Source organism: Triplophysa rosa, linkage group LG5 (genome assembly GCF_024868665.1).
Source record: "Triplophysa rosa linkage group LG5, Trosa_1v2, whole genome shotgun sequence".
Taxonomy (NCBI): Eukaryota; Metazoa; Chordata; class Actinopteri; order Cypriniformes; family Nemacheilidae; genus Triplophysa; species Triplophysa rosa.
The window spans coordinates 28,774,447-28,801,614 of record NC_079894.1 but is presented as its reverse complement, the minus strand read 5'-3'; the positions used below and the strand labels follow the sequence as shown (position 1 = coordinate 28,801,614).

The 27,168-nt window shown below is 37.9% G+C and overlaps 2 protein-coding genes across 8 annotated transcripts; both read left to right on the top strand.

Moving 5' to 3' along the window:
• Positions 1-577: 577 nt before the first annotated feature.
• LOC130554359 (gastrula zinc finger protein XlCGF8.2DB-like) lies at positions 578-10,834 on the top strand. 2 transcript variants are annotated; one of them, XM_057333947.1, is made up of 2 exons: positions 578-983; positions 7,822-10,834. In XM_057333947.1, the coding sequence occupies exons 1-2, from the start codon at positions 908-910 to the stop codon at positions 8,979-8,981; spliced, it is 1,236 nt and encodes a 411-aa protein (XP_057189930.1). In that variant the 5' UTR covers positions 578-907; the 3' UTR covers positions 8,982-10,834. The 2 variants fall into 2 exon arrangements, with proteins under 2 accessions (XP_057189930.1, XP_057189932.1); XM_057333949.1 differs by lacking the exon at positions 578-983 and adding an exon at positions 7,121-7,247.
• Positions 10,835-12,063: 1,229 nt separating this feature from the next.
• LOC130554356 (gastrula zinc finger protein XlCGF8.2DB-like) lies at positions 12,064-26,158 on the top strand. 6 transcript variants are annotated; one of them, XR_008962971.1, is made up of 3 exons: positions 12,064-12,528; positions 12,824-12,993; positions 13,179-14,420. XR_008962971.1 is itself a non-coding variant. In XM_057333942.1 (3 exons), the coding sequence occupies exons 1-3, from the start codon at positions 12,224-12,226 to the stop codon at positions 22,881-22,883; spliced, it is 1,296 nt and encodes a 431-aa protein (XP_057189925.1). In that variant the 5' UTR covers positions 12,064-12,223; the 3' UTR covers positions 22,884-26,158. The 6 variants fall into 6 exon arrangements, 3 of the variants coding, with proteins under 3 accessions (XP_057189925.1, XP_057189926.1, XP_057189927.1); XR_008962970.1 differs by having other exon boundaries at positions 13,176-14,420; XR_008962972.1 differs by having other exon boundaries at positions 14,319-14,403.
• Positions 26,159-27,168: the final 1,010 nt, after the last annotated feature.

Genomic DNA, 27,168 nt, shown 5'->3' with positions numbered 1-27,168 from the left:
TTTTAAAAATGTGAATTCGGGAGCTAAGTGTCTTAGAGCAGCTGGGTCTCCTGGGGAGCCACCAACCTGAAGAGTTTAGCTCCAACCACCAATCAACCACAGCTGAAGTTTTGAGATAACAAGCTTCAAAGTTTGTGCATTGTGCAACGTGAAGAACAAACAGCACACAATGTAAATAAGTTGTCACAGAATAAGAATATGTGAATAACTCAATTTTGATGAAAATTCCGGACAGAACCTTATTATTCCAAGGCGAAAAACCACAGACAGGTGTGTTGGAACTGCAGTCTGCATGACAGGAGCAGGGTTGGAGATCATAGCTTACTAGGGCAAATGACATCAAAATATATATTAGCAAATCGATCAGTCAGTGCAAGAAAATAAAACTTCTATAACTACAAGTTGTAAAAAAAATCGTTTTCACGATCAATGCCTTAGTTCAAATGAGTTTGGTAAAATTCACAAAAACAATTACAGCAGCGCTATGTTTGTTCTTTATTGTCCTTGTGAAAACAAATCCGCTGCCCATGGGACTTTTATTTTGCTTCGCTGAATGACGCCATTGTGGTGCTGTGACGTTATAAGACTGTGCCGCAGCTCCACAGAGAGGTTTGTGAATTTGAGTCACTCGGCGTTTACAACAACCAAGCAAAACCAAACGTTCAAGGACGCTTCGAATTGTTTTCTAACAACGTTAATGTTATTGAAGTAATTTAAGGCCGAACATTTGAAACGAAGAAAATTGTTTGTCATAATCTTCGCGCAAGATTAAAACAGGTTATTTTTCTAAAGACAAACCACACCCAGTGAGCACACAGGTGCATCGTGCATTGATTTCTGATTATATTAAACAACTCTTTAAATCGATGCGTTAAGACGAAGATCTTTGTGTCAGTCTCGTGTGAAGATGGAGATTGAGGACTTGAGTGATCCAGAACCACGCAGCGTCTCTAATGAAAGTATTGACGAAGATGATGAAGGAGGTTGGTGGGTCTTTAATTCTTCACTGTAGAGAAACATTTCAAAACTTTACTATGTACGTACTTGTAAAATCAAAGTAGGGAAATAACGCGTGTAAACAAAACAGGACGAAATACCGAAAAGTATATACAGTTGTGCTCAAAATGATTCATACATACCCTACGTAAATATGACCAAAGAAGGCTGTGAAAATAAATCTGCTTCATTAAAGGAATAGTTTATCTTCAAATTGAAAATTCTGTCACTTACTTTCCCTGTTGTAATTTTAAACCTGTGATTTTCTTTCTTCTGCAAAGTACAAAAGAAGAAAAATGTTGGTAACCAAAAACCGCTGGTCCCCATTGACTTCTATTGTATGGACACAAAACCAATGCAAGTCAATGGTCCCTATTGGCATCTATTGTATGGATAGAAAACCAATGCAAGTCAATGGGGACCAACGGTTTTCTTTTCCAAACATTCTTCAGAATATCTTCTTTTGTGTTCTGCAGAAGAAATAAAGCCACACAGGTTTAAAATGACAAGAGGGCGTGTAAAAAATGACAGACTTTTCACTTTTGAACTATTCCTTTAAGCCGTTTGATCTTCTATTTGAAAAATGAACAAAAAGCTAACCTTTTATCCGAGAATAAGAATTTTAAATTTGGCCATCTGACCAAAGAAAGGAAGTAGTGTCGGTTACTTTTCAAATGTTCTGTGGTCAGATGAAACTAAAAAGGAGCATTTGCAGCAAACACTGAAGATGGGTTTGGTGCACACAGGGATACACATGTGGACTGACTACGTCAGACTTCGTACTTCCGCTCAATTTCAGTTCACTTCGCTTCTGTACTCAGTCTGATATAGTAAACCAGCACCAGATTATCTCCGGCTCCGCACCAGCCGTCCAACCATCGAACAGAGGGCAGGCTGAGAGCCGTGACGTAGACGCTAAGCGCCGAATTTAAGATTTGTAAACAAGTAAAAGTACTGGACCTATGTCCAAACTAGCATTTTAGTGTTTAACCCACCTCGGTGACACTGCTCCGTGATGGCAAGTCCATGGCCTTCCTCGGCTTTTTTATGGTCCTTGGAGTTTTATAGGGTGTATCTCGGTCTCTTTTATCTGTCGAGCTCGAACTGGCACCCTTTTGACAGGTCAGTGTCTCCTTTCTTTTCCAGTTCTTGAACATTGCCATGTCATGCTGTAATCTTGCAATTAAGTTGCAGCATTTCCAACAGACTCGAAATGAACGAAGAGCTGCCGTGTTTAACAGAACTAATCCTAACTTTGACAGTTGGCTGCAAATATGTTCTTGTTTGTCTCCACTGTCAAATATTAGTTTAGATGCACTAATTGTTGATGCGTAGATTTACTTCACATAATCTGCAAAAGTCGTTCACAGACATCTTCACTCCGGTATTTTGCTCGATGGTTTTGTTTTCGCAGTATACCTGTGTTTACAGCGGAAGTTTGAGGTGGCTGAGCCGGCGCATAACATATGTCATAACCAAACGTTATGTGATTGGCTTACGGGTACACCAATGATTTAAAACTTCAGACAAGTGCCCCTCCCCCACGAGAAAGTAAACGCTTGTCAATTATGCCCTTCCAGACTCTGTCTACGAAGCAAAGCGAAGTAGCAGAGTTTGGTATTACCAGGCTAATACACATGAGGTACTTGTAAAAAAAATGACATTCGCGTGGTTTTTACATTCAAAATCAATAAGTAATGGGCTATTTTCTACTCAGGTTTTGAGGCCGGCTCTTCAAACGCTCTGTTTTAATGGGCGTGCCGCATTGAAGACACTTGGAAGTAAACGCCCACTGCTTTGATTGGATAGCAGTTTGTGTAGTTGGAACCTTCCGTGAATTTGGTTGGAGACGTAACGTTAGGTTACACATTAGCACCATTCACAGTTTTCGCAGGGCATTAGTATTATCTGGAGACCTCCTGTGATTTATAAATGACCTCCCCACATCAGTATTTCATGTGACACATTCGCGGATGTGATGGCAAGGCTTTGCGTATAGTGTGTATAGCCTATAGTTGTATTGCGTTTAATGATATATGACCGTACCTGTCAGCATTTGAGACCCGTGATCGCGAACCCGACAGAAGATCACCGCGATCGCGGGTCTCAAATGTTACGAGAGTTGCCATGATAAATAAACAAACGGGAGACTCCCGCAAATCACAGAGATGCCGATTCGCACAGGCTTAAGATCACAGACAACCTCTGCATAGATCAAGCGATCAATAACAAAGCAATAGTGACGCATAGTACAAAAACGTTTTACTCGCATAAGATTGCTGCGCCATTCCTATCGGATCCAATATGGACGGCACAGCACTGCTTTTTCATTTTAGTCTCTCCACAAATCCAGTGCCTTGTTCACGAAGGAATCCTCGGAGAAATGAAACGAACAAACGCTCCATGTTTTTCCCACATGAGCTGGAACGTCTTTAAAAATAAACTTTAACCCCGCATTCCTAATATCGGAATCCGAAGGAAGGTTATGCAGCGACTGTGTTCTTCCACAACCTGGGATGGCACAATATTTAGCTATCTTTAACGGCATGTTTGTTTATTGCTTGCTCACTCTATCTGGTTCTGCGCCACTGGTCTGTCATGCGCGAACCAGTGGGCGGGGCTAGAGAAGTAGTCGTTGATATTCTTCTGTGGAGGCGGTGGTCAACCTGATAGGTGCATTCCAGAACCTGGCGTTCGCTGGGCCTGGTGTCAATAACAGATGTAATCTCAGTAAAAAGGGCGTTTTCAGTTCTGACACTTACAGGATGTTCGCGGGAATACGATTCCCTCTTATATAACAAAAGCTCGGGTTAAAATTGTGATTTTAATTCATCGCCCCTTTAATGTTTTGGGCCTAATTCTCTGCTCGAGATCCTGGATATCTTGTTTAGATAGATGGCATCATGTATTCTATCAAAAATCAAAACCTGACTAGGGTTGCAAAATTCCGGGAATTTTCAAGGCTGGTCACTTTCCTTGGGAATTAATGGGAAAATATGGGAATAAACAGGGAATTTACAAAAGTGTAGGTTATATACAGGGAACTTAAATGTAGTTTAATAAAAATCTTGCAGATTAATATTGGTTAAAATAACCAGATTTAATGCAATTTCAGTTGAATTTCTACCCTGCACAATTATCAATCACATCCCCACAGCACACTGCGTACTGCAGGGCTTTTGAGACCACACCCCCCACATGCACTGTGCATTCTTCCATAACATAACACAGATAATTTCTTGAATCCTGCACACAAAATAATGTAAACAATGTCCATAAATATTACACAAATTTGTTTAAAACCATGTAAGCTATTGTGCAAATTATACCATTATAAAAACAAATACACTGACTGAGCAGATATTTAGGTGAGATGATAAAAAACGGTCTAAAAGAGACCATCTCCCACAAACAATCCCTTAGTCACCTGGGTGGGAAATGCCCATCTTCCAGACTCTGACTACCACAGGAATATTGAAGCCACAGTTCTACATTTGAGTTCGATTACATCCATTCAAAAAAATGATATTACTTGGTTAGATATATTTTACCTATGGCATTAAAGTTTAACTAGCAAATACCAAAATGTGTTTATTCAGTAGCCAGCCAGTAAATCAGATATGCTAAATGTAAGCCAGCACTATTTCATTGACAATTGATGAGGCTAGCTAATACAAGCTGTGATGCATTATCTTTCTTCTACATTGTGCTAGCCAGTTTTCTGTCATCATACAGAAGTACAGTAGGCTACTGGTCAGAGGTTTGGACACATTACTGTTCTAACTGATTTTGAAAGAAGTCTCTTATTCATCAAGCCTGCTTTTATTTGATAAAAATACAGAACAAAACAGTAATATTGTAAAACATAATATTTTTCTATTTTAATCATTTAAAATATAATGTATTTTCTGTTATCCAAAGGTGAATTTTCCATACCCATTACGCCAGTCTTCAGTGACACATGATGCTGATTTCATCAATTTTGTGCTGCTTAATATTTTTTATAATGTGTGATAATTTTTTCTTTGAATAATAAAAAGTATTTGTTATTACTATTTGTATTTTTAAACAATAAAATGCAGGCTTGAATGATTACTTAAAATTGTAATGTATCCAAACTTTTGACCAGTATTGTACAAACCCGATTCCAAAAAAGTTGGGACACTGTACAAATTGTGAATAAAAACAGAATGCAATGATGTGGAAGTTTAAAATTTCAATATTTTATTCAGAATACAACATAGATGACATATCAAATGTTTAAACTGAGAAAATGTATCATTTTAAGGGGAAAAACAAGTTGATTTTAAATTTCATGGCATCAACACATCTCAAAAAAGTTGGGACAAGGCCATGTTTACCACTGTGTGGCATCCCCTCTTCTTTTTATAACAGTCTGCAAACGTCTGGGGACTGAGGAGACAACTAGTTGCTCGACTGTCTTAGGTCTTCTTTGTCGCATCTTCCTCTTTATGATGCGCCAAATGTTTTCTATGGGTGAAAGATCTGGACTGCAGGCTGGCCATTTCAGTACCCGGATCCTTCTTCTACGCAGCCGTGATGTTGTAATTGATGCAGTATGTGGTCTGGCATTGTCATGTTGGAAAATGCAAGGTCTTCCCTGAAAGAGACGACGTCTGGATGGGAGCATATGTTGTTCTAGAACTTGGATATACCTTTCAGCATTGATGGTGCCTTTCCAGATGTGTAAGCTGCCCATGCCACACGCACTCATGCAACCCCATACCATCAGAGATGCAGGCTTCTGAACTGAGCGCTGATAACAACTTGGGTTGTCCTTGTCCTCTTTAGTCCGGATGACATGGCGTCCCAGTTTTCCAAAAAGAACTTCAAATTTTGATTCGTCTGACCACAGAACAGTTTTCCACTTTGCCACAGTCCATTTTAAATGAGCCTTGGCCCAGAGAAAACGCCTGCGCTTCTGGATCATGTTTAGATATGGCTTCTTTTTTGACCTATAGAGTTTTAGCCGGCAACGGCGAATGGCACGGTGGATTGTGTTCACCGACAATGTTTTCTGGAAGTATTCCTGAGCCCATGTTGTGATTTCCATTACAGTAGCATTCCTGTATGTGATGCAGTGCCGTCTAAGGGCCCGAAGATCACGGGCATCCAGTATGGTTTTCCGGCCTTGACCCTTACGCACAGAGATTGTTCCAGATTCTCTGAATCTTTGGATGATATTATGCACTGTAGATGATGATAACTTCAAACTCTTTGCAATTTTTCTCTGAGAAACTCCTTTCTGATATTGCTCCACTATTTTTCGCCGCAGCATTGGGGGAATTGGTGATCCTCTGCCCATCTTGACTTCTGAGAGACACTGCCACTCTGAGAGGCTCTTTTTATACCCAATCATGTTGCCAATTGACCTAATAAGTTGCAAATTGGTCCTCCAGCTGTTCCTTATATGTACATTTAACTTTTCCGGCCTCTTATTGCTACCTGTCCCAACTTTTTTGGAATGTGTAGCTCTCATGAAATCCAAAATGAGCCAATATTTGGCATGACATTTCAAATTGTCTCACTTTCAACATTTGATATGTTATCTATATTCTATTGTGAATAGAATATAAGTTTATTAGATTCGTAAATTATTGCATTCCTTTTTTATTCACAATTTGTACAGTGTCCCAACTTTTTTGGAATCGGGTTTGTATATATACTAGGTTATAGTTTGTTTTTTCAAGTATTTATTCATCTAGCCTATGTCTATTCATTTGCATGAATTGTAAAATATTCATTACCATTAAAATATGTTTACCACAACAAAATATTTTAAGTTTTTCAGAATTAAATTTCTACTTAATAATTAAATCAGTCAAAAATTAGCTTGCATGCATGTCAGATTATGACCAAACAAAATGTTTATTTTTATGTTTTATATGAGTTTAAATAAAATTTCTAAATAATTCCCATAAATTCTTGGTAAATTTCAAACTTGGAATATTTCCAAAATTCCCCAGATGAAGTTCCCATGGAAAGTTTCCGGAAATTTACCAGGAATTTTCCACCCCTTTTCAACCCTAAACCTGACTGTCCCTGCTAGGAGTCACATAATGGGCCATGTTGGGATCTTCCAACAGGACAATGATCTAAAAACAAACGTCAAAACAAATGGGTCAGGGAGCACAAGACCAAGCTTCTGCGATGGTAATCCCAGTTCCCTGACCTGGACCTTATAGAAAATGTGTGGGGAGAACTGAAGAGGAGAAGCACCAACATGAAAGGTCTGGATAAGGAATTCTGTATAAAGGAATTGTCTTTGATCTCTTGTCAGGTGTTCTCTAAACTCATTAGGCATTACAGATGAAGACTCAGGGCTGTTTATCTTGGCAAAAAGAAGGTTGCAAAAAGTATTAAATAAAAGGGTATGATTAATTATGAGCGATGTGTATTAGAAAAAAACATTTACTTCTTAATGAGGTTCCCCCATTTAAAATTCTTCTTCTCTAATGAAAGGTTAGATTTTTGTTCGTCTTTTTCAAATAAAAGCTCAAAAGGCTAAATTAGCAGATTTATTTTCTTTGGTCATATTTATGTATAGGGTAGAAATAATTTTGAGCGAGCACAACTGTAGATTAATTTGAAGTATTATAACATTGGGTACTAGCAAGTTAGCAACTCTTTACCAGATCTGATAGCATGGAGACAGTTAAGCTTTAGCATTGAAAATCAAGAGAGGATTCATGTCTCATTTCTGTTGTTTTTCTCTTGTTTTCTCTTTTATTATAGAGCTAATGAAAGATGAAACATTTGTATTGTCACTTTATCTTGCTTGATCATGTAATATGTTTATTTTAGAGCTGATGCGAGTCAAGGAAAGTGAAGATTTGAATGTAGTGGAGCAGTATCAGGAACATCAGGATTTCATAAGTGGAGATGAATCTCTAAGTTCCTCAGACACCGAAAATAATTCTTCACAAGATGACATACAAGCTAACACATTGTTCATCTGTCCCGAGTGTGGAAAGAGTTTCACGCGTAAAGGACACCTTAAGGTTCATATGGTTACTCACACCGGTGAGAAGCCTTACACATGTCCTGAGTGTGGAAGCAGTTTCACGTGTAAAACGAGCCTTAAGGAACACTGTAAAATTCACTCTGGAGAGAAACCTTTCACATGCCCTCAGTGCGAGTCCAGTTTTGCTCGTCAAGAAGACCTTAAGAGGCACATAAGGATTCACACTGGCGAAAAGCCTTTCACCTGCCCTCAGTGCGAAAAGAGTTTCACATGTTCAGGAGACCTGAAGAGGCATTTAAGAACCCACACTGGAGAGAAGCCCTTCCCCTGCCCTGATTGCGGAAAGAGCTTCACACAAAAGGAAGGCCTCAAGGAACATGAAAAAATTCACACCGGAGAGAAGCTTTCTGCATGCATGTTGTGTGGAAAGAGTTTCACACATCCAAGAAGCCTTAAAAGGCACATGAAAATCCATTCTGGAGAGAAATTGCATCAGTGCTCTGAATGTGGCAAGAGATTTGCTGAGGCAGGCAATCTGAAAACCCATCTGCTCTCTCACTCAGGAGAACGACCCTTCCACTGCGATCAGTGCGATAAAAAGTTCTTTTTGGCCGTGCACCTTAAGACGCACATGAGGATTCATGAAGACGAGAGGCGCTACGTGTGTTCTTTCTGTGGAAAGAGTTTCTTATGGCTGCACGGCTTTAAAGACCATCTAAAAACGCATATTGGCGACAAGTCTTACGAGTGCTTGGAGTGCGGGAGCACATTTGCTAGAGCTGCTGAATTGAAAGTGCACGAGAGAATCCATACCGGCGAAAAACCCTACAAGTGTTCACAATGTGAGAAGTGTTTCACTCAGTCAGGAGCCCTGAAAGTACACGAGAGAGTTCATACTGGAGAGAAGCCGTACCTCTGCCCATCATGCGGAAAGACTTTCAGCCGATATGGTAATTTGGGAAAACATTTAAAAACGGCTTGCCCAAAATCGTCACAGTAAACTAAGTTCACCCAAGTTCAGCCTACCCAGAATTTTGTAGTAGTAAGAGCCTGAGCACAGATGGCGCGAGGACCATACTAGAACTGCTTTGTGTATTATTATCATTCCTCTCTGGACTGAATTGCATTTTTTGAGGGCCTAATTGTGCTTAAAACCTCGAGAAAGTTTTCTCCGCAGGTCTTTGCCATTTACAGGCATTGTATTTTTATGAACTCTTTCATGAGATCAGCATCATATTCGGTCAGTCTCACCTAAAGGCCTTTGAAATGTTAAGTTGCAATGCATTCGAGGTTTCTATGAACAATGTGTCTGTGGAAGCCTGACCAATTTTGATGTTGTAACATGCAATGTCCAATCATTTTGCCCCATATTTCATGTTTGATAAAAGTCCTGGGCTGAAGACATCTACATGCCAATATTCAGTGCCACACCCTACTGCCCACAGTAACTGACATGTTTTATACGTCGAGTGGCAAATTTTGATATTTCATTTGAGAAGTTCTTTTTCAGGGGCTTAAGATACTCAAAAGCATGAAAGCATCTCCATCTCCCCATGCTGCTGACAGCTTTAATTGTAAATAAATCACATTACTTGTGTGTGTGTGTGGTAGCTTTTGTCAAACAATGTCTTAACAATTTTTGTTGTAATAACATGTATTACATGGAGAACTGGGCTTCCTGGTTGAGTCTGTTTTCGGTGTTGGTTCTTTTCCACTGTTCCTTTTGGATTGTTCACTGGGAGACTGATGATGTTCTGTTTTAGGGTCAAGGGTTGATTTATCATGTTGCGTTTAATATGATGGTCCTTTTATAATCTGAGACGCGTTTCTCAGTTAATGTACATGTTAACTATATTTTATGGTATTTTTGCAAATCCTTGTGTGTATTGTTACTTTTGTGTTTTTATATAAATTCCTCTTTCTGGGCTATTTCCATAAAAGCTGAAGAGCCGTGTCTGGTTATTATGATGATCTATTAACTAAATCTACCAAGTCTCATTGTCTCTGTAAATTATTTACTGTTTTGATACATTATCTTCTCATGAAGCATTGTTATACAGTAGATAAGAGCGATTAGATGAAAGGCTATTTCCATTTCTTGAAATGCTTCATATTTGAGACTGATTATAATCAAACAGACCATTTTTCTTGATAAACACACATGCTTAATAACACTATGAATATAATGGTTTGGTTAAAACCTACAGTTATTTTCAGTTAGTTTGGTCAATGTACATCTTGCTTAAAAAATCTAATAATGCCATGTATTTTATGTTTTACATAATTTCCTTTTTTTGTCATTACTATCTGTTAGGGCTTTTTACAATATTAGATATTAGAATTTCACAATAATAAAACTATCACAATGTCTATTAATATCAGTCAAATTCTTTTTTTTCCTTTTTTTGCCAATACATTACAGTCAAAATACAAGTGTAGGGAGGCAGAGAGAGAGAGGGGGGCTATTGATAACTATTGGTCATGGATGCAAAATTATTTACAACATTATCATATGTGTAAAGCATTAACACAATATCAATGATCATGGTTTTTAATATCAGGGTTATTCAGTATATTGTGACACTCTTACTATCTGTATCAATATGTATTTGCTGTAAATCTGCTTTGCAACAGCGCAGATTTTTAAAAATCACTTGAGAAATTAATATGAAAACAACTTTAAAACAGTTTCAACATCAGCCTTTTAAATCTTGTCGAAGTATAAATTCAGTTGTTAAGAGATATGTGGTGGTTGTCTGCACATCTTGTATATTATATGTGATTGTGTTTGGCTTATTTTAGTACATCATTAAACAATAAATGACAACAAGACATGGCTTGTTTACTCATTGTAGATGTAATGTCGTAACATGGTTGCTGAAATATCCCTGGATATTTTATTTTCCAATCTCATTCTCCCCTGTCCTTATATCTCTTACTGTTCTGTTAAATAATGGCAAAACGTTTCAAATAAGACGTGGATAGTTGACCTAAAAATGAAAATTCTGTCATCATTTACTCACCCTCAGATTTGGTTCAAACCAGGATTTTTTTTCTGCTAAACACAAAGAAAGGTATTTGGAAGAATGTCAGTAACCGAACAGATGTCATCACCCATTGACTCGAACGGTATTTATTTTCCCTACTATAGCAGTACATGGGGGATGAGATCTGTTTGTTTACTGACATTTTTCCAAATATCTTCCTTTGTGTTCAGCAGTACAATCAATCGATACAGATTTGGAACAATCTGAGGGTGAGTTGTTTTTGTTTTGGTACAGCTACTTTGATACAAATAAACTGCTATAAAAATAAATCTGACTTTGCTATATTATTAGATACATATAATTTAGTAGTAGAACATATTGCACAGTTTATTGGTAAAAACTCCAGAGATAGTTATGTATTTTCATAAAACTGCTTTTATCACATAATTAGAAACACCACATTAATTACATGTTTGCACTTGTTAAGTGTGTCCCATCGGGTTAGAAATACTACACGTTCACTAGAACACTGGGGCCAAATACAGGATATACATCATAAAAGTAGTCAAGTGGTCAAGTGCAAAGACTGCAAGTGTGGGTATTTAGACAAAGCTAGTCCTGCTGTTTTGCATCTGTCACTTTTGATCTGTCACTACTGTCGGTTTGAAATTGCAGGTCATTTTACATGTTTATCTATCTTATTCTATGATGCATTTTCACGTTGTTTCTATACAGTTTTTCCTTATGTCTCTATAATATATATATATATATATATATATATAGTTATGGATAGCAGCTTTTAAAAAAATACTATCAATTAGTTCACAATATAACAGGGGCTTAGACGCAAAATAAATAATAAATAGAGAATAAATAGAGAAGTTCATTTAAAATGAAATAAGAAAATAATTTTTCGGAAAAGGCTCAAAAGAACTTATAATAGCTCATAACATTCATACGAATACAAGATTATCACTGTAGTATGTAATATAAATTATTAACAAAATATTATGTGTTATATTTAGAAACTAAACTCAGCAGTATCCTATGTTTTTGGTTTTAGTTTTTGACGAGGCTTTCAGATTTTGTGCCAACCTGCGACAGACGTGCACACGTAACAGAGACGTCATAACATCTGCGCCGTGGCTGCATGAGGAACGATTTGTGATTATATGATGTTTGGAACTGTAACGTTAGGAATGTAAAACGACATTCAAAAGTGGTTGGATGTAAAAGTGTTTAAAGAATTTACAGAATGTTACAGAAGTGGTTGAACGTGAGTTATCTAAAATGAATGCAGATTATGTTTGAAGTCTCTCGATTGATTGGCATATTCTCTAAATTAAGCATGCGGACACATGTGGGCTATATAGAATTGCTTTGCCTTTGCTCTTCAGTAATTATTGTACAGTTAAACCCGAAGTTAACCCGTTTCGAAACAGGCTGGAACGACGCCCGCTTTAGCATTTAGGATGGAGTCAGTTAAAGAGGAGAGTGAGGACACGAGTGATTCGGAGCAAAGCAAAATGACAAATACTGAAGACACTGAGGAACAAACAGGTTGGTGCCCATTCTTCATTCTCAAATATTGAACCAAGCATGACCGTTGTAAACTCGTTTTTATGTAGTAAAATGTTGTGATAACGTTTGTATACAGAACATACATGATGCATTCCCTATTTTTTATTTTAAAATGACAAAGTGTGGTGTGCATTATTTTCTAAGAATTCAACGGAAAGGACCAACACGGTTACCGCGTTGTTCTGATGTTTGCTGTCAAGACATTTTAAAGATATTTGTCCTGAAATGCGCTACTTTCTAATAGGACGCTAATTTAATAGGACTAATTTCTTAGGCGTCTCATCTCAGGCAGTTGCTTGGAGTAGCATCTGCCCCAAAACCCGGACGCTGCACTTTCAGGACCGCATTTCTGGGTACGCGTTTCTAGGACCCTATGTTTTTAGCGACAACAGAAGCGACGAGTGCACCTGCGTGTTTTTCTGAAGTATGGAGGACAATAAGAGTGTGAGTATCAAATGTGACTCTTTTTTATTTCGTTTAACATTAAAAACAATTGTGAAGATTTTAATTGGAAAGTTAATGTAGCCAAAGTGAGTTGATCATGAGTTGCTAAATGTCTCTCTCACGTACCTTCTCGGGATCGGTTCCACATTTATGGAATGATCTGCCCGCTGCTACAAGATCAGCAGATTCTGTGGCCATCTTTAAGAACCGTCTGAAAACACATCTCTTCCGTCAACACCTGACTGATCAGTTCTGACTTCTATCTCTTTTCTACTCTTTCAAAATAAACTTAGCTCTGTATACTGTGGTAGACTATATGAGAACAGTTTTCTTTTATTGCACTTATGCTTTTTGTTGTCCTTATGTTGTTCCAATTGCTTCCATTGTTTCCCTCATCTGTAAGTCGCTTTGGATAAAAGCGTCTGCTAAATGACTCTATGTAAATGAAAATATAGCCACAATATAAGCTTCTTATGCTGTAAAACGAGTTGTAAGTATATTTGTTTAACGAAACTGGCAAGCTTACTTTGCATTCACACCGCTAGCGACTCTGTCGCTAGGTGTCGCTAGTCGTTAGATGGCGTTCCTAGCTTTGGTTGCTCTAGTAACATTTATAAACAAACTCAACAGTAACTGACGAGAGACGGATGACGTGAGCTCCGCTGCTCTGGTAGTTACTCTCGAAAGTCGCTCATTATTTGCATAAAGTTGAGCAAATCTCAACTTTGTCGCGTTGCTGGACACGCCCACTTCCTGTCGCCAACGGTCACTGTCGCTCGTGTCGCCGGAAGTCGCCAGCTCTCCATTGAAATGAAGGACATCGCCTGGCTTTGTCGCTGGGGGTGTGAACGCAGTTATTGACGTAGTCAATTTGATTTAGTGACTATGGGATGATTATTAATCGTAGGCTTAGCCAGCACAATAAACTGTAGCACTTCGTTGTGAAACCTTGTTAATTACTCATTGTTTTTCTATTTTAAGTAAATTAATCTTAACATTTTAATAGTCGTCTCTTCATTTTGAAATTATTTTCATAATGTTGATAGTTACATTTGACATCATAACAATTGACTGTTAAAATACCACTTGCCAGATTTTGTCATGTACTGTGTAGTCTATATGAAGTTATTTCAAGGACAGAGCTCAGCGCAGACAATAGTATGACAATAGATTAATAAATAAATTGGTCAAGTAGGCTACTAGGCTTCGGCCTTAGTTGTCACTAAGATCTTTTAAATATGAAATTTAAAATTAGATAGTTGAACACGTTCAACTGAATGTTCATTATTTCATCCAGTTCTCTCTCTTTCTCTCGAGGCTTTTAGAAGACGTCATCAACGAAGTTGGTCATTAATGATGTGGTGCATGAATGTGGTTCATGTAAAAAAATTGTGTGTTCAACTGTTAATTTGTAAAATATACACAATCTGAAATCTACCCCGAGTCATCCTTGTGTCTTCACTCTGTACTTGAAATGTGGTATAGTGACTGGAAAGCTATACCATGTTTTATTGTTTATTTTACTTGATGTGTTATTATATTATGCTAGTTAGTCACAATAATTTCTCAACATTAAGCTGTTAGCAATAAGGTTTAATTGCAAGAAATAAAGTAGTATTTGGGTGTAATAAACCTTAAAAAAAACCTCTTAAGTAGTTAGAATTGGGTGGAAATACTGTCTTGTGCACTTTTTTCGGTCCTCAAAAACTTGGGTCCTTGGGTTCTCCGAACTCTGATTCGGTTGGTGGCGCTGTAAAAAAAGGGTCCTAGAAGTGCGGTCCTGGAATTGTGGCCTCCGGTATTGCAATCAGATAATATTGGTTGCTTGAGCCTGTATGCGGTTATCAGAGAGTTAGCAAGCGAGAGGAAGACAGCACGTCCTCCGGAGGTTGCATTTAAGGCCCATATTGCTGTCTCGTTTAAGTAACTAATAAAATTGTATATTACTCCTCGTAACTTGTACAATAATATAGTAATTGTTTCTAAGTTTGCAACGTAATAGAATCTGCTCTGACCCAGCTCGTTTGTTTGCTGCAATATGCTTTGATTGTCACCAACTGGCAACCGAGCTGTCGAAATACACTATTGGGTAAATCGTCAGTGGGCGGGGTCACACAGACCAAAACAAAAACAGACACACGGCTAACCTGCTCCGGAGCAGGTTTTATTCTGGGTTAGAGATCACAAATCAAAACTGGAGCAATCAGCTCTGAGAAAAGTGACGTATATTTGACGCAGTGAAGCCACTCCCCATGTATCTCTCGCTCCAAATTAAAAAAAGTTTAAAGTGATAAGATGTTAGAGGGAAAATCTTTTGCTGCTAAGTGTTTATTTGTAATGTATATTTACATTTTTTGATTATAATTAAAAACTCATTCATATAATTATTATATGAGTTGATAATTAATATTGCAACATGGTGGCAGAAAGCGCTTGAGAGCGAGGCACACAGTGGATTTACTAATATGCTGAAAATGACATAAGTTTAAATTAATAAATAGATAAATGTACCAATAAACGAACAAATTAATCAGTAAATGAATGAATGAAACGACAGAAATACAAAAAAATTCTTATGTTATCACAATGATCAGTGCTCTAGTGATATGTGTGACATGTCATGGTGTATAGGACACCTGTAGGGCGTCAGACTCTCTTGTCAAAGTCAAACAGATCACCGGTTCGAACCACTGCAGGTTTAAATTAATTGTTTATTACCTTTATCGCTTAATTTCTGCATTTATGTCTGTATATGTTCATTTCTTTATTCAGGCACTCTATTTTTATACACTTTATTAAGTCTTTTCTCATCCTCCATAGAAAACTAGCATTTGTGAGAAAATGTAAGGGAAAGAATATGCTCTGATGTAACACACGGCCACGATGGCTGATGTATTGATGTAAGGATGGATGATATGTTTTGATATATCTATTTCACTGTATAGTTTGAATAAAAACGCACGGGGAAATGACAAAATTCCACTCGGGTCCTAAACTGCTCTCCTGAAATCAAAGTACATCCCAATGAATGAATGCAGCCTCTTCACATACAGGATCCTCTATAAAAGCACATATGACATATAAGTCACTGAGATGGTCTCTGTGTGATCAAAATGTGTGCCATGACTGTATTAATGAATGAATGAATGAGGTACACCACTTGCGCTTTTAAAAGGGGGAGGAGATGGAAACAAACTCTGGGTTTACCAAAGAAAACCTGTTCCCGACCAGGTTAGGTTCACAGAGTAAGTTACTCTGGTATAAGTGACCTCAATTTTAGGAACGGGCTTGAGTTACCCCGCTTTCTCGGGTTTGACATACCTCACATTCTGAAACGGAAAACACAGAGTTGGGTTGCCTTGGAACTTATTTAAATGATGTAAAAGCTAGCCTTGAGTTTGCATGTTCTTCCATTGTCAGACTCGGCATGGGTTTTCTTCCATGTACTTCCCTCACAGTGAAAAGACATGCACTACTACTGTAGAGCACTGGAGATGCTAAAATTGCCCTCCCCCAACTTGTGTGTAGAGGAACCGGTTCTCCTCTGAATGCAGCCACTGCTGCTGAATGGTGTCAAACAAAGACAAACAAAACATCTTTGACTACTATGACATCTCTTTGTATCTTTGACAGGGCCGAAGTTAACATTTGAAGAGGTACAAAGAATACAAAAAGGCCCTGGCGCATTTAAATTCAACAATGAGATATAAATACAACTACAGAGGGCTGCAGGGATGACAGGGATTGACGTAGGGAAAACCCGTAGCAGCACTTCTGGTTTCACCATCCTGACGTAATGAAAGTCTATGGTTTTTTTGGAATGGGTTTTCAGTAAAATGCTTGAATTAAGGACTACAGTTTGCACCATCTTAAACTATTTTCATATTTTATCCTACAACAGGCTTTAAAATGTATAGGCCCAGTTTCACAGACATGGTTTATTTTAAGCCAGGACTTTGCTTTAGTTGAATTAAGATATTTATGTCGCTTTTATAAAAATGCCTTAGAAGAATACATTACTGGGGGCGTATTACAGAAAGATCGTAACTTGAAAATCTCATCCTATCTGTTTGGTAACCATGGTAATTTCAGTTAGGATCTCATTTAGGACAAAAGCCATTACAGAACAGCACTTCTTAAGTGCATAATCTGATTTTAACTACAGATAGGAAAGGGGTATTACAGAAGCGTCTTAACTTGGCAAATATTTTTTGTAACGGTCTTAACTTTAGGACAACCCCACAGCTGTCCTAACTTCAAAATGATTTAAGAACTAACAGGAAAACAGGCATAACATTTATTAATAATTCAAAATGAAGACCGGAGATGTTTAATGGAAGAAAGACTCTTGGAGGACCCTGAAGATGGGTTACAATTTGATGACAAAGCACTTATAAGTAACGTTTTAGCTTTGTGTTCGCGTTGGCGCTTGCTTGTTCCCCCTCCCGTTTTCTTCATCTCAATTGCCTGTAGGGCCGCTTTCTTTTTTGTTTCGCTTGCAAGGTGGTCAACTTTTTCTTCCTAGCCTCAGCTGTTCGGTTAATGCCGGACACTGCAGACACATTATCCACAACTCTTGCCCATCCCTGTTGTTGTGTTCGTGAGTGAGCGAGGGTGAAAACTTTCCAAATAGTATCTGCTTTGCCTTTTCTACCAAACTTATTCAAGTTTCTATTTCCGCCGCACTAAAATGAAAAGCTTGCCGGTTTTGTTTTTTATATTTTGTTTACCTCATCAGCAGCTCGCGCAGTGTTGGTTGCTTGGTAACAGACCTGAAAGTGGATTGCCGAGCTTGATGGTGCAATTTAGGATTACCTAACTAGAGATAAGATACGATTTTGTAAAATAGGATAGGAATCCCAAATCAAGTTAAGATTCGCTTCTGTAATACGAATTTGTGAAAAATCCTAATTTAACGTATCATATCTTAAGTTAAGACCTCAGATAAGAAACTTTCTGTAATACGCCCCCTGGTGTGTATCTTGAGGAAAGGTTCCACAGGAAAGTTTGATTGTTGCTGATTGTCCGCCATTCTCCCTACATTGACACAGCCGACGTGAGCGTGCTGATGACGTATGATGTCTGCGTGAACAGGGTGTGCAGTGGTTTGCAAAATACGTTGGCTGAAAATGAACACATGACCAGTAACAGTGTTCGGCCAGAACGTTTTGATTTGGCGAACGTTTTTTGGTCCTACGCCTTTCACAGACGACATATTATTATAAAAATATTATTTGACTACTATACTTCTTGATTGCTACCAGGATGTAAAGAGATTTCCAACCAACATGACAAAAAATGTTTCTGAACAGGATCACCCACCCTGCCTTTAAGCCTTGTCAGTGAAACCAGGCCATAAAATGTGTGTTCATTTGTGGAGATTTATCTTGACAAAACATATATCAACAAGTGTCATACACCTTTGTTAAACAAACAGCCTTACTAATAATACAAGACACTTTGTCAAGGAAACCAGTTGCCCTGCAAAAATATACTGTACGTCATACCTGCAGCACTTTTAGTGAGCAGATCGTATGAAGTGCCATTGTAACCTGAAAATTCTGTCATTATTTACACGCCCTCTTGTCATTTTAAATCTGTATGTCGTTCTTTCTTCTGCAGAACACAAAAGATTTAAGATTTGAATATATTCCGAAGAACAGAAACAGAAAACCGTTGGTCCCCATTGACTTGCATTGGTTTTGTGTCCATACAATAGACGTCAATGGGGAAGAGCGGTTTTTGGTGACCAACATTTTTCAAAATATCTTCTTTTGTGTTTCGCGGAATAAAGAAAATCACACAGGTTTAAAATGACAGCAGGGTGAGTAAATAATGAATTTTTCTTCTTTGAAGGTGAACTGTTCCTTAAGCTTTTCCACGGATGCTTTTGAAGTTAGCACAGCATAATTTACATTTGTGTTATTAAAAAAGAAGTGATGATGTTACACACGAGCCCTGAGAATGGACCCCGATGATGTGTTAATATTTTGTCAACACTTTCTGCATAAAAAAGATCCAGCCCTTCCTGCAGCTTTCTCTCCGAGGTCATAGGTTTTAACAAATGCTATTCCAAATTGTAAACCCTAGTAAAAGATTTCACATTTAAAATTTAGCGGCATCTAGCGTTGAGGTTGTGAATTGCAACTAACTCCACCACTTCCTTTCAAATAGTGATGGGAATTATGATTCATTTGAGTGATTTGTTCTTTTTCAGTTCGTTCACCAAAATGATTCGTTCAGATTCGTTCACTGATTCGTTAAGTGACCATTTCTATAATACGCCAGCAGTTGGCGAAAAAGAGTTGTGTTATGCCAACGAACGTATTAATGGACGCATAAACTGATTACAGGCTTTATTAAAATGTGTGTCTCTGATCTACTCATTAATTAAATAAAATAAGTCTAAATAAGTGGTTCAGATGACCAACGCACAAGGTTTTTTCCTGCATAATTAAAAAGTTACTTGTTTGGTCATTTACACATTCATAAATCTGGGATTATGTTAAACGTAAAGTTTATGTATTTTAAATAAACAAGCGTGCAAAGTAGCCTACCTGTAACTGCGCTTTGCATCCGCTTTCTGCTGATTGCTGAACGAGACTCTCATGCTAAATGACCGACCTACTTTGTACACTCTCGTTCATTTCGTTCATGAACAACATTACCAGTTCGTTCAATTCGTTCATGAACGAGATCTATCTCTCTTGTTCAGACTCAACAGTGACCTGGTCAGTGTGGGCGTATTCGTTCAGTGTTAGATCTAACCAATTACACGTCCCTTCACAGCCGGAACTGGAATGCTATTTGCTGACGTGACGCGAATGAGAGCTAACCAATACTTTTTTGTTTTTCAGTTTTTAGAGAAGACTAAACGTAATGAAGTCATTTTTATTTGAAAGAACAATAAATGATACAAAATGCACACAAAACACTTTTTTTACTGTTGCGACCACTGTCGTAATTCGAAAGGGAGGGGTGAGCAAATGACTCAGAGATTCGTTGCAAAACTATAATACAACGCTAGTGGCCGCTGATTTTCAAGAACTGCGCCTTTAAGATCACGTGTGCCATTAAAGTACCGCGAAAGCAAAACGAGACCAGCCGCCTAGGCCAGGCGCTGCAGTTGCTCAAAATCGGCTTCGAAAGCCTTGATGACGACACACTTTATTCTCATTGGCCAGAATGTTCACGTGTATGTGTTGCGCGTTTATTCTGACACATCGGTTACGATTATACGAACAAATTTGAAATTTTATATCACATTTTATGTTTATTGTACTGGTCTTAAGGTATTCCTATCATATTCACTTAATCCGTGATAAAGAAATGAATATCCCGTGGTCTGCTGTAGGTTCAGCTCCTTACGGGAAGCACGAAGTGTCTGACCTGACGGCCGTCTTTTCACTCCTCCCCCGCCTGCAACCGGCTGATCTCGTCAGTCGGTGTCAGGCTAGTATGGGTCAACTCGAACAAGCCTAATAACTGGCGCGTTGCCTACGGCGTAGAGGCTATAGCGTAGGTCTGACGCAGAAGTAAAAATCCACCTTTAATCTGATGTGATGCTCTGCAGAAAAAAACTGTGAATTAAGTGTGACAGCCGTGACAATACTGATCCACGAGAAGGACAACGGAGCTCAGAATTATAAAATAGTGGTGTGTTTTGCAACACACAGAGAACCAAAAAAGAAAAAAAGAATTGCACTTAATACAACAGCCTGCTTTTAACACAGAATGCATAACATCTGCACTGATTTCTTTGGCATCCAGAGACAACCTTGTGCCATTAACCTGTGTCAGTCATCTCACTAAAGTCTTAATACACTTAAAGCTAAGGTTCGGGACAAGTACATGCTTAATTGTCCATCTCACAGTAAAATGAAAATGAAAATGTATGATGCTGCTGCAAATCCCTAAACTAATCGAACAATCTATTTTAACTATAAAAATAATACACATAAAATGATGTATGTGCAACAATAATATGCATAATAGTGCTAATGTACGGTCTTAACATAATATTGCTGTAACAAGGGATGGGCAGTATTTATGATACATAAATTCAAATATATAGTAGAATTTTGTCATTTGTATTTGATGAAAAGGGCTTTATATTTGTATCAAAATACTTTAAATATTTTTGTATTTTTAAAATACTGTAAAATACTTTGTTTGAAGTCTACACGATGACATCATAAAAATGCGGCCTACTCAGTAGTTTGCCCAGACTTGATGAGATCAGAACAGAAAATTGATCAGCAGGCTGCCAGCTTTCCATCAATTTTGCATAAAGTGCTATAATCTTTGGTGTTCGTGTATGCAGTTTTACTGCTTCACTGCCGTTGCTGCACAACGCAGGTCGGGAAATATAGTTTTATTTTGATACATGGTGTGGCTACTGTATTTTGTAGTTATTTTGATGCACTTAAAATGAAGGTATTTGGTATTTTATTTTATAATACATTTTGATGTATCTTTGGCCAAGTTGCAAATTTGTCTTGTGATGAAATGGTTGTGAATAAAATATGCTTTCCGTTTAAGACCTTATTTAAAGTAATACATGATTATTTGTAAAATAAATTAAATTGCAAACAAGTAACAAATCAGCTGTGCTAGCAGACAAATTCCTCACTGTTGAGCACTGCACCGTTATTTTTTGTAATTGCATCTGGAGTCACTTTTTGTTTCATCTTTGCTTCAATTGATTTGGATCATTTTCATGTTTTATTTTAGACTTGATGGAGGTGCAGGGGAACAGTGAGCAGCCAGATGAAGCGGAGAAGAAACAACTGTATGAGAAACGCCATCTTTTCCTGACTGAAGAAAAATCTTTAACCTGCTCACAAACACCGACAACAACAGAAAGCAAAAATCCATTCAGCTGCCCACAGTGCGGAAAGAGTTTTACACGTAAAGGACACCTCGCAATCCACATTGCAGTTCACACTGGGGAGAAGCCTTACACGTGCCCTCAGTGCGGAAAGAGTTTCACGTGTAAAGGAAGCCTTAAGGAACACTTCAGGATTCACACAGGCGAGAGGCCTTTTACTTGCCCTCAGTGTGCAAAGAGTTTCACAAATTCAGGAGGTCTAAAGAGACATCTAAGAATTCACTCTGGGGAGAGGCCTTTCACCTGCCCTCAGTGCGAAAAGAGCTTCCCTAATCCAGGAGAGCTCAAGAGACACATAAGCATTCACTCTGGAGAGAGGCCGTTCACCTGCGCTCAGTGTGGAAAGAGTTACAAGCAAAAAGAAGGCCTTAGAGAACACACAAAAATTCATACTGGAGAGAGGCCTTTTGCGTGCATGTTATGTGGAAAAAGTTTCACACAACACAGCACCCTAAAGGTTCATATGAAAATCCATTCTGGAGAGAAATTGCATCAGTGCTCTGAATGTGGCAGGAGATTTACAGAGGCGTGCAATCTGAAAACCCATCTGCTCTTTCACTCAGGAGAACGACCCTTCCACTGCGATCTGTGCGATAAAAAGTTCTTTTTGGCCGTGCACCTTAAGACGCACATGAGGATTCATGAAGACGAGAGGCGCTACGTGTGTTCTTTCTGTGGAAAGAGTTTCTTATGGCTGCACGGCTTTAAAGACCATCTAAAAACGCATATTGGCGACAAGTCTTACGAGTGCTTGGAGTGCGGGAAAGCTTTTGCTAGAGCTGCTGAACTGAAAGTGCACGAGAGAATCCATACCGGCGAAAAACCTTACAAGTGTTCGCACTGTGAGAAGTGTTTCACTCAGTCATCGGGCTTGAAAGTACACGAGAGAGTTCATACTGGAGAGAAGCCGTACCTCTGCCCATCATGCGGAAAGACTTTCAGCCGATATGGTAGTCTAGGGAAACATTTAAAAAAGGCTTGTCCAAAAATAGCACAGTAAGCACTTTTTTTGATCACTTTAATGGCCCCATGAACACACATTGTATGAAAAGAAAGAACAAATGCTGAGTCACAATATATATATTAGGGATGTAACAATATAAAAATCTCACTGTGCGAGAGTGCATTTATTGCAATATTTCAAATGATGACTTGGAAACGTGCCATAAGCATCCTCTTTTCTTCATCCTCTGATCATAACTGTTGCTTAGAGGTATGGGTTATAGTATGAGATGGGTCTGAAATTACCTAAACATCCCTTTTATAAAAGAAAATAATTGCACGAGATGGCAATTGCCAAAGGTAACATCGATTGTTTTTTTCTAACATTCTTACGGAGCCCCTTAAGCGACATGGGGTGGAAAAAATATGAGAGGGAAGAGAAAATATTTTTTTAAAGGTTTTGCATTATTTATCTCGCAAAACTTTTTGAACACTTCATGTTTAATGTCCCGCTGGCAGAATTTAAGACTAACTTTGTACATAAACATTGGTCTATTGTCGCAGATTCCCGGAACAATAACTCGTGAGCTAAACTTTCTTATAACACAAATGACACCTCATTCTATGTTATGTAAACAATTAATTTTAACTTAATTTCCCACAAATCGAGCCTTGTATTGATCTCAGGCCGGAGCCGGCTGACACAAGTCCGAATGGATCGTCTGTAAAGTGCAAAACCCGAAGATCATTAGGTTACTAAAAATAGTCATTAACTTCAGTGCTACATTCTGTAGTATAACTAAAACCAGTTTAAATTCAGCAGGAGAGCATTAATGTGTAAACTGAATTTGGTGAGACCACAGTGTCTAACATTTAAGTTATTAATGACTATTTTTGTAGTAACGCTTTTCGGATTTACAGTCACTTTGCAGACGGTTTCTTTGGACTTGTCCATGTCGCCTGCTCATATAGAGTTCAATTTATATTCTTGTTTTGAGGAAGACTAGGTCAGATCATTAGTATGTATGATATAGATCATTTTCTAAGGAATTATGTGTTATTTGTGTTATAACAACATTAGCTCATGAGTTATTGGTCCGGGAATCTACTCTGAACCACTCCATTGTTAATGTACGGAGCGGCACAACAGGACGTTTGAATGTTTTGCGAGATAACGCAAATATGTTTGCGAGAGAACGCAAAAGTTTTGCGAGATAACACAAATCCTTTAAAAATATATTTTCTCTTCTCTCTTATATTTTTTCCACCCCATGTCCCTAAAGTGGCTCCGTACATTCTCTATGTTAGGTCAGGCAGACCTATTGTTTCTTATAGTCATGTGACCAAGACCACAATTTTGCTATTGCGATAACATGATATCGATAATATTGTTACACCCCTAATATATAATATGTACTGTATATATATTGTATATAAATGCTTGTTTTCTGTATAGCTGCTTTGCAACAATGCAAAATTTCAAAAAGCTCTATTAATACATTTAGGTCCATAAATATTTGCACAGAGGCACGTTTGTTTGTTATTTTAGCTGTTTTACTAAATGTGTTTGATTGATTCAACTGTAAGTGTGGCGTTTGCGTTTGGAAGCTGTTGCTGTAAACTCACATCGTGCGGTTCAGGGAGAGCTCCATGCAAGTGATACAGACCATAGTTAGGTTTCAAAAACACCACAAATCTATCAGACAGATAGCAGAAACATTAAACCATTAACACTTCTCATACATTTACTATTGGTTAGTGTATACAGTTTTAAAGGGGTGGTGCAACGATGTGTCATGCATTCTGACTTCTTTACATTGTTAAACGTGCTGTCTTCTCATGCTTAACATGGTCAACTTGTCAAAAAACCAGTTGGGCGTATGACGTAGTATTTCTGTGCTCGATACACTCTCCCAGTGATCCTACTGGTTTCGGAAAGTTTTTTTCGAACATATAAAACTGTTTCGTAACAATTTTTCTTAGTCCCTTATTGGACAGTTCTCCCGGAAAAGCACGCGGCAGCAAGGAGAGCAGGAGAAGGAGCATGCGCTGACGTCACTTTCACTTGTGTGCAGGAGAGAGAGAGAGAAGTTCAGGTGTCTGTTTGTTCACTGCATTTGGGTGATGAATGTTATATAAACGGTGGATATAACGCTGGATTTGGAGATCGTCTGAAACTGATATATGGAGCCGTCCCAGCGCTAAAAGATGCTGGACATGAACCGCTTGCGGTGAGTGAAACTGATGTCTGTGTTTTTGGGGTGTCTTATTTAAATCAAGAACTGAGCCAGCATGAGCAAAAAAACTACAATCGACAGCCATATCAATGGTTAGTTTTCCTCTTGTTCTTTGTGGGGATAATAAACAGTATCTTTTTTTGCATTGTTGAGTCACTCTAGAACAATACACTTGAAGACATTACATGCATTTTATTGTTTAAGTGTAATCCTCATTTTTGTGACCTTTGTATATAGCCGGAACATGTTCTCTGTTCTTTGATGGCGTTGTGGACCAATGTGAAAACTTCTTCATACAGTTTCTTGTTGTTTCTTTGGACATCGAGTCTATGAAAGTCTATTAAAATAATTGTTTTTCTCTCCTACTGGGCTTTTTTACATGATGTGTCACCCCGGCATTGAAATACCTATTACCCCGGTTTTCTGTCACACAATAAAGTCAGCTATTAAAAATTAATCTAATTTGATGTTTTTCTTGATTAATACAAAATTAGGCTTTCAGTCTATGACCAGCACATTTGAAATGTTAGTGTGCAACAAGCCATATGAAGAAGATTTTTATGTTACATGGTCATAGAGTCTTTCAGTTTATAGGAGACCATATAAAACATTAAAACGACACAAGACAGTCCCCTGCGCACGCACGTACATACAATAAATGACATTACAACTATTTTGTATGTCACAATGTTGACAAGATGGTATTTTATTTCTCTTATTACATTGGCACGCATGCCCCCCAAATATCTAAATGTATGTTGTGTACTTCATAAAAGGGCACAAGAGGCCCCCTCTAAAGTTATTGTTTTAAGAGAAGTGAGAAGTTCTTTAATTGTTTAATGAATATTAACGACAGAAGCAGAATCACGCATCCACTTTTACATTCACTAAAGGTATAATGTATTGTCAATATGTCCGTTGTTTGAATTTTTCAGCAGGATGTCAGTTGTCCATGTTTTTGCTTGCGTGGCTGCGGCTGGAGGTGTTCCCAGAATTAATATTAAAGTTATTATTATTATATTAAATCTCATAATTTGCATTCATCATCTCTCAATTACTTTAAATACGCAAACTCCAATCTAACTATACATGCATTGCCTGGAGCCTTTTTATTGTAAGAAAGAAAGTTAATCTCTTTGTTTGAATAATACAGATGATTAAAAATGATGTTGAAATCTGAATAGTGTTTGATGTTTCTCCATTCAATAAAACAGAAGCTGCACGAAAAAGTGGTTCGTCTTTCAGAGTGAGAGATTTAAAGGGTGCAGGACGACAAAGTGTTCCATGTGTCCATAAGGAGGCGCTTTCATTGCACATATAATCTTTGGTGGGAGCCATCAATTGGACCCTTTGAAATACTTCTGAAGTGGCAAAAACACGAGGGAAATGTTTAATTTAAAATGGCTTATTAATCATTATATTTTAGGCTGCTCACATTTTAATTTAATAAAGTACTTTTTTTTACAATTTTGCTTTATAAAAATAACATTTTAGGACAAAAAGTAGGCCTAAAGACACAAGAAAAGAAATAAGAACGATATACTGTATTCAGTACAAATATTTGTGTACATGCACATTTTATATGAGTGTTTATGAATGTATTTATTTAGATTTAAATGTATAATGTTTCTCTATACGTAGCTATAATGTTTTATGCTGTGCTGTCTTGTGGAGTCTGAAATATCGTATGCACGAGTTGGAAACTTAAAATATCACAATCGATAGAAAGCAAACTGCTGTCAATGGTAATAATAAATGATTCGGCAAAGTTGTTTCAAGATGCGGCATTTTAATCATTATATTCGCATGAAAACGAAATATTTTTATTTGATACCAGTGTACGCGTGATCGGAAAAAAATAATCATAATTTTATTGTAGTTTAAAAAATGGTTTTGCCAATAGTAGTCAATACACCAAAAACATGTTTACCTCATAATTACTTGAATAAAAAAATGAATGACTAATTTTAAATGACGCCCCACTGGATGACACGAGCTTCCCAGGTTCACATGATGAAGCCGGCATTACACCAACCAGATGCAGATGAAAGGCATGTTCAATATGCGGCACCGCAAGAACCGACAGCTGGATGACATCACTTTACC